The 6,999-nt window shown below is 40.7% G+C and overlaps 1 protein-coding gene across 1 annotated transcript; it reads left to right on the top strand.

Moving 5' to 3' along the window:
• The first annotated feature begins 1,650 nt into the window (after positions 1-1,650).
• Positions 1,651-2,866, top strand: LOC108969226 (putative gustatory receptor 89a). The gene is made up of 2 exons (XM_018933816.1): positions 1,651-2,643; positions 2,705-2,866. Exons 1-2 carry the CDS (start codon positions 1,651-1,653, stop codon positions 2,864-2,866), a joined length of 1,155 nt encoding a protein of 384 aa, XP_018789361.1.
• Positions 2,867-6,999: the final 4,133 nt, after the last annotated feature.

Here is a 6,999-nt window from a genome sequence, read left to right as displayed (position 1 = left end):
MAAAAAATCACCATAAACAAAGAATAAAAGAACAAATTGGAGTGTTTAGGCTTTGACRATCGCAAAAACTTATTAAAAGACATTTTGTATTTGCTTAAGGTAATGAAAGAAATAACGGTAACAAGTAGTTGTTGYTATTTAAATTTAATTTATTTGAATATTGCATGATTTTACTAACATTTGTATTGCCATTATTTTCTATTGCACAACGAAAATATATGGTCAATAAACAGTTATTATTGCTACAACCGATTTTTTTATTATTTTCATAGATTGACTCATTCAGCATAAGAAGATATTATTTAATTGTCGTTCCAAATAAAAATCACCTCAAAGCCGTTCAAAAAYGAAGGTRACGCTRTCGCTTTCTTTGCTTACCGTGTTGTGTTGCAACGTGAACCCGTTATAACGCGTCAAACTGTCGATAAGAAATACTACGTGGCTAATGACTTCTACTTGAAACAATTGCTCGTAAATGTTCGAATTTGTGTACAGGAAATTCTGAAATTTTTCATCAAGCTAATATGTGAYGGCAAATTATTATATTTTCGACTGACTTTTTGCCCAAACACGAGACGAGCGTTATTGCTCAAATACCATTCGACTTTTTTCTTCGTTTGAAACTGAAAGATCCTTTCGAGGAATGTTGCGTGAAGTCATAAAAGGTCACTCACTGAARGTAGTGAATGCCAACCCAACTGAGGTTTAAAGCAGTCTAGGAAAAATTGCATAAAGCGTTGAAAGGATATTATTTTGAAGACTATTGTGGATATATGTACATGGGTGTTTTAAAATACATGAAGATGTTGTTTTTTTTTTTTTTGGTGGTATTATTTGAAAAGTAGTTTTTCGASAGGAATTGTCTGAACATTTATGAGTTCAAGGTCAAGTTTTGAGCCGAAATCAACGCGATGAAGACATGGAATACCAGATCAGGATATATCAGGATATCAKGTTTTGATATTCCAACTTTTTTGGACTAGACCCACCATATACATAAGTCGACGAGAGTCAAGATGTATAAATGCGCAAATTCTGATATCATACAAGCGTGCGACTGTTTGGCCGGCAGTATTTTTTGCCCCACTTCATATGGAAGGTAAACAGCTTTGAATCAACAAAGGATGGGCATTTAAATAAGAGCGACATTTTGTATAATAAAGAATGAATTTATGTGCGAATCAGTGTTGTTATTATTGTTTTATAATTATAAATATAYATAATGTTTCGACGATTAAGCGACGACGAACAGACTACTTCTACAAACGGTTTTAGCACTGGCTACAACAGTCACCGGATCCAAGGTCCCTGCAGAGCCAGTTCCCACTGGGCAAGCTGTTGACCGATAAAGCAACGGTAAATTGTGAGTCATTTTCACATTGSAATTTCACTGCAAGCCAATGAAACGAATTGAGTTATTAAATAATACCGCAATAAAGCACGCAACGGAGCACCGCCTATATCCCACAGCACACAAATACATACTCGCTCCTAAAAATAGTGGTAAAATTTACATTGGGTCCAAGAGCACGACAGGACTTTGCTTTGCTTCAGTTTTGCCTCAACACTCAACGCTCAATAAACACCATTCGCTGAAGCTTACCGTTTTTGTTGTTGTCGTTGTCGTGAATCGTCCCACTACACCTTGCAATGTCCAATTGGGCTCAACGCTGTCGTCGCCTCTGCAGCGTCGCTTTCTTCTTCAGTCTTCGCGCCGTGCTGCTCACCGCCCAAGTGATGCTCTTGGTGCCGCTTATTCGTTGCAAGTCTCGCGGCGCATATCGAACKCACGCCATATTGACTTGCTTCGCGCTGCTCGTGCTGCTGCTCTTGTGTGGCGCCTCGCCATTCTTGCTGCGCATCRTCGCCTCAACGTACGAGCGGGTGAGCGTGCAATTTGACGCCATTTTCCTTCTAATCGCCATGACCTCTCAAGTCAGCGACATCAGCATTGTCCTAATCAGCATGCTGTCGCAGATCTGCCAGCGCCGAGCCTTATGTGTATTCCTGAATCAGCTGCAGSACACCGTTCAACGCGTACGCGCCAYACATGGACGAAACTTCATAACCGCGCGKGTTCTGCTATTGTTGTGGCTGCAGCTGGGACTAACGCTGTACGATATGTTGACGCAGCTCGTCTTTCTCGCCAAACTGGCTTTCAAAATCGCACCTTGGCAAATTGCGGTCAACCTGTTGTCATTGTACCTGCARCAGTGCCGTGCCACRCTGCAGTTGGTGATTATGTGCTGCGTGTTGTTGTTCATCGCTTGCTATACTCAGCTGACGGAATGCTTGGAGCGCTTCTCAGAGGACTCAAGTGCCGAGCTGTCAACCTATGAGGATTTGGTTTGGCTGCAAAAGGTTTTGTACAAGCTCACCCTTCAGCTGAAAGACGTTTTTCAATTGCCACTCTTTCTGCTTGTTGTCGGCGAATTCATCAACGTATTGGCCAATTTGTATGCACAGCTTCACTATTACRTCACAACGAAAGCTTGGTGGTTCGCCTTTGTCTTCTACTGCRCTAAGATAAGCGTTGAGCTGTACCTGCTCATACACGTCGTCTACTTTTGTTGCGTGTTGCATGAGAAASTCACTGACCTCTTCCTCGATCGCGATTTGGACTTCGCGGAGCCGATGTTGGCGGTAAATATAAGATGTTTAAAGTGCAAGTGTCTCTGTTTTAGTGCTAAAAACTCTCTTTCAGCATTGCCGTTTCGAACTAACTCACAGAGATGTATTRTGGCCGCAACCGATTAGGTTTTACATCCTCGGCATGTTTGAGCTGAACAATGAATTTTGGCTATTTTTGGTTACTTATTCAGTGAATTTCATAGTCATCATTGTGCAGTTTGGGTTCTTCACCTAGAAAAGCCTTTTGTGCCAGGGAAATAGAGGAGTTGTTCGCAAGTTATATTTTTTGGATGAGTTTTATATAATGCGTAAAGTTTGAGTAGTTATTTTATTACTAAATAGTTATTAATATGTTCACTTGCTGCTTTTGAAATACATAATATTGATCATTTACCMAGAATCTATCTAAAATTTTGTATTTCCAACCAAATTTCGTGTGTGGAATCGTTCCGAATGTTGGAAAAGGCTTGCAGCCAATTTTATYAAAAACACGAGCCTACGAGTATTACAAAGCCTTCAAAGACGGTCGAGAGATCGTTGCAGACATGAATCGTTCTGGACGAGCTTGAACATCTTAAACTGAAAATCGYCTGGCAAGTGTTAGAGAKATGGGTGGAARGCTCRACATCTCTCGCTAGTCCGTTCGAAGGAYTTTGGTGGGTATRAAACACGTTCTTGCTCGACGCGTYCCGAAAAAGTTGAACATGTCCAAAAGCTCATGGTGAGCATTACAACTGCCAATGATACATAMGTTTATGAGTTTGATACGCAAATAAGTCAACAATCATCGAAATGGAGGGAACAAAACGAGCCGAAAAAAAAAGAAGCCAAACCCGCTCAAAAATCATGGTGATACTCATTCCTTTTTCGGTATTCGCAATTAGGTGCGTCATGAATTTGTTTCGGTGGGACAGGCCGTCAATAAGGAGTTCTATTTGGCCATAGTAGGCGTGGCTGCAGTCCGATTTGGCGCATTTTCACACTGTAACATAAGAATGCACCTAAAAGTGCCCAGTGCCTATTTCCAAAAAAAGTTTTCTTCCACTATTTCCCGTTTTACCAAAACCGCTTACGTAAACTTCAAAGTTAGGTGGCGCTGCACACCACATTGTATGCTACTACAGTGCCTCTCAAATAGCATTTTTTCCAGATTTGGTAGCACCGGAAAACGGATGTACACAAACAATGCTCGTTCAACATGATTTTTGTTTAGTTTCTTACATTCAATATGTTCAATTTTGAAGTATCTTTTAAAAAAATGTGTATTTGTTTCGAAAAAGAGCTGTAAGGCGATGTTATCCGAGGCAACTCGTTCATGAATTTGCTTTCCATTTACTTTAAGCTGGCGTGTCTGTGATATATTCTCGCTCTACGGATATTAAATTATTAMAAAAAAATAACAGAAGTGAAGACTTTTTGGAAGCTTAGCAGATAGTAATCGAAAGAAACTTAAGAGACTTCGAAAACAATGGTTATTGCCAGATAAAATGTGATTACATGAAAAAATTTAAATTTGATATAGACATTTTCACAGGAAAGCAAAAATAAATTTTTTAGGTGTTGCATTTGTTGGAATTACAGAAAGAACCTAAGCTGTGAATGAAAAAGCGTCCACAATTTACAGCGATGAAACGTACTTTTCTTTTATCTGCCGTAATTTTCGAATCATTCTCATATATTCTCCCATTTTATTTATTACCTATTCCTTTTTCAAAACTTWTTTGTCTACAAAACTTACTTACGTTGCAACAAATCCAAGAGAGGCTAACGGAGTGAGCTTTATTAWCTAACTGAAATCCATCGTTTGAAAAGAATTAAAAAATTGTTATTCAAAGAATTGAACAGCGTTAATATCTATTTAGTCTAAGTATTGATTCCAATCTCAGCAAAGTAGCTCAACAATTTCCTGGCGCTTGTGACAAGAATTTCATATAATATATAYGTAGATCTATTTATGCCTGCTTATCAATTCCATATTTTTGCTTAGAAAAATAGACAGCAACAGCTCCCGCAGTAAGCGGATGAAAGTGGCTCTCCTTACCGTTAGAAATCAGCCATTTATGGTGCGCKTGCATGCAGGTTAAGTACAGCTTGTCGCATTTATGTTTACTGACCGCAAATCGCAGCCACAAACTTGTGGTTGACATCCAACCGCCAGTGYCCAGCTCACCACTCACCACATGCATAGAAACTGCCAGTAGCCGCAGCCTTCAGGTGACCAAACGCTTGAACTTGGCAAACGGGCCAGCACGTAGTACGCGACTATCCAAATATTGTTGCCTTTATTTAGAAAATGTTAGAACCAGCATGACTGGACAGTGCAATGTGCATTTGGAACTTACTACGTAGTTGTATTTCTGGTGTSTCTGCTTGTGAAAAATAAACAAATTCAGTTTTTTTATTAAACATTTTCCGCAGACGCTTGAGCCTTGTCTGTTGGCCGCTTCAAAGTGCCTGCAGCAAGAGCAGCTTTGGCTCGCCGGGCACCTCCAGTTGCAGCTGGATCACCTCTTTCGCCACGGTTGACCGCATTTTCCAGCTGATTTTCCTGTTTATCTACAAACAAAAATTGCGACTGAAAAGGAAAATGCGTGTTTTGCACGCCATCAGAAAATATTCATTAGAGCAAATAAAAAAATCGGCTAAACTAGTGTGAGTTTATCTTATGTAAAGTGTGACGGAAGTTAATAATGCCTGCATTTCAGCATCTATGTATGTACATACATATATGAAGCAAAATGTTGAAATGCGCTCAATTGAAATCGTTGTCATGCCAATAGTACTTAACGTCCAAGACGGTAAAAGGCTCTTTGTTAGTAGGATAACCGTCTAACCGATTTTGTTTGAATATTAGCGCTAAACCTCCGGTTTTTTTTTTTTTTTTTTTTGTCTCTCTCGAGTGTTCGAATATTTGGAACACCAAATGAATGAAATTTATGATTAAATGAAAACAATCGAGTTATTCTCTTTTACTACTAGATCGCATCATTAACATATGATTTTACAAAAACTCAATGTAGTTTCCTTTCGCAAATAATTTATACGATGACGAGTTTTACGTTACTAATAGAAACATTGTACCATGTCTATGAAGGAATGAAGGAGCAGAACTTCAAGACATCGAACTTAAAAGTCAAACATTATCTTAATTAGTTAGAGCACAAATATGTTCTATGGAGTCCTTATGTGGTGGAGGGCTCTAGAAAAGACTACACGTGAAAAGAAACTTGTGAGCGTTCAAAGGGCCGCACTCATTAACATGTATGGTGATTTAGGTATATCCTTAAGAAAACACGTATCAACACGTATCTGAACACGCTTTGAATTCATACCGGATCGCTTGGATCATGAAGTCGGCAAACCGAACCCTGCGGCTCCTTCTCTGCCAATATACCGACGAGGGAGCTGTGGGTGGGAGGAAGCCGTTGGAGGAGAGAGCCAGTGAGTTTCTTCACGAATGGGTCAAAGCTTGGGGGAACGTTGTTGAAAGGATTTACTGTCAGCAACTACCTATCAACTGCTGCTTCAGACTTTCTGAGTATTGCAGTATCTTCCAAGCCGAGATTCAGCCATTACTAAYCTCGCTATGAAGRGAATTGAGTATGTTTGTGATACGACTGATATGAGTGCCAGGCCATAGAATAGAAGAATAGAATAGAATATTTGAGGTAATGCACCGCAACCAAGGGTCTATTGTGCCCTCTCCTATATCACATGACCTCCCAGAGCCCCAGCAGCCTGAATAGCTCTAGGAGTTAGCCGGGCGCTAGTGAGGTGCTGTAATCCCTGCTGATGTAAGCTGAATCCAGGGCCTTAAACCTTTTTCCACAGATTGCTGAGTGCCAGGCCATAGCTGAATCGGAGAAAACTGATGAGCTGGCAAGGAAACCCATCCTACACATAGCCGATATCGTTAGAGAGAGTCGGTGTTCCCGCATCCTCTTGTGTTCTATTATTAAATAGCCAGACTTCGCTAAAGCTTGGCCAGCGCTGGGCCAACATTGATACATACGCTGTCGAAAAAGCCTTTTGATCTAGTGTTTGCCCTCAATAAGGCTGGCCTCTCGCTAGTAGGACTTTTAACAGGCCATTGGCCACTTGGCGTCCTCAAACTGAGGCAGGGAATCGTACCCGACGACATCTACAGAAGCTGAATGTATGAATGTGAGGTGAAGACTCCCTTTTGACTGTCCCGCGAGTTCTCCCCCTGCGGGTAGGGGGGACCCCTCCAGGTTGGGGGGGAAMCCGAATATACCCGTGKTAAGGCATGCCTGTCGTAAGAGGCGACTAAAATCCACATGCACTATGTCTGTCTTTTTGGGCTTGCCTTGAAATGTCAGCATAGTTCATGTCAGACATAGTGCTATA

The sequence above is a fragment of the Bactrocera latifrons genome, unplaced genomic scaffold (assembly GCF_001853355.1).
Source record: "Bactrocera latifrons isolate USDA-ARS-PBARC rearing strain unplaced genomic scaffold, ASM185335v1 scaffold_245, whole genome shotgun sequence".
In the NCBI taxonomy this organism is placed as follows: domain Eukaryota; kingdom Metazoa; phylum Arthropoda; class Insecta; order Diptera; family Tephritidae; genus Bactrocera; species Bactrocera latifrons.
The sequence above is the reverse complement of the archived record's forward strand: the minus strand, read 5'-3'. Positions and strand labels throughout refer to the sequence as shown.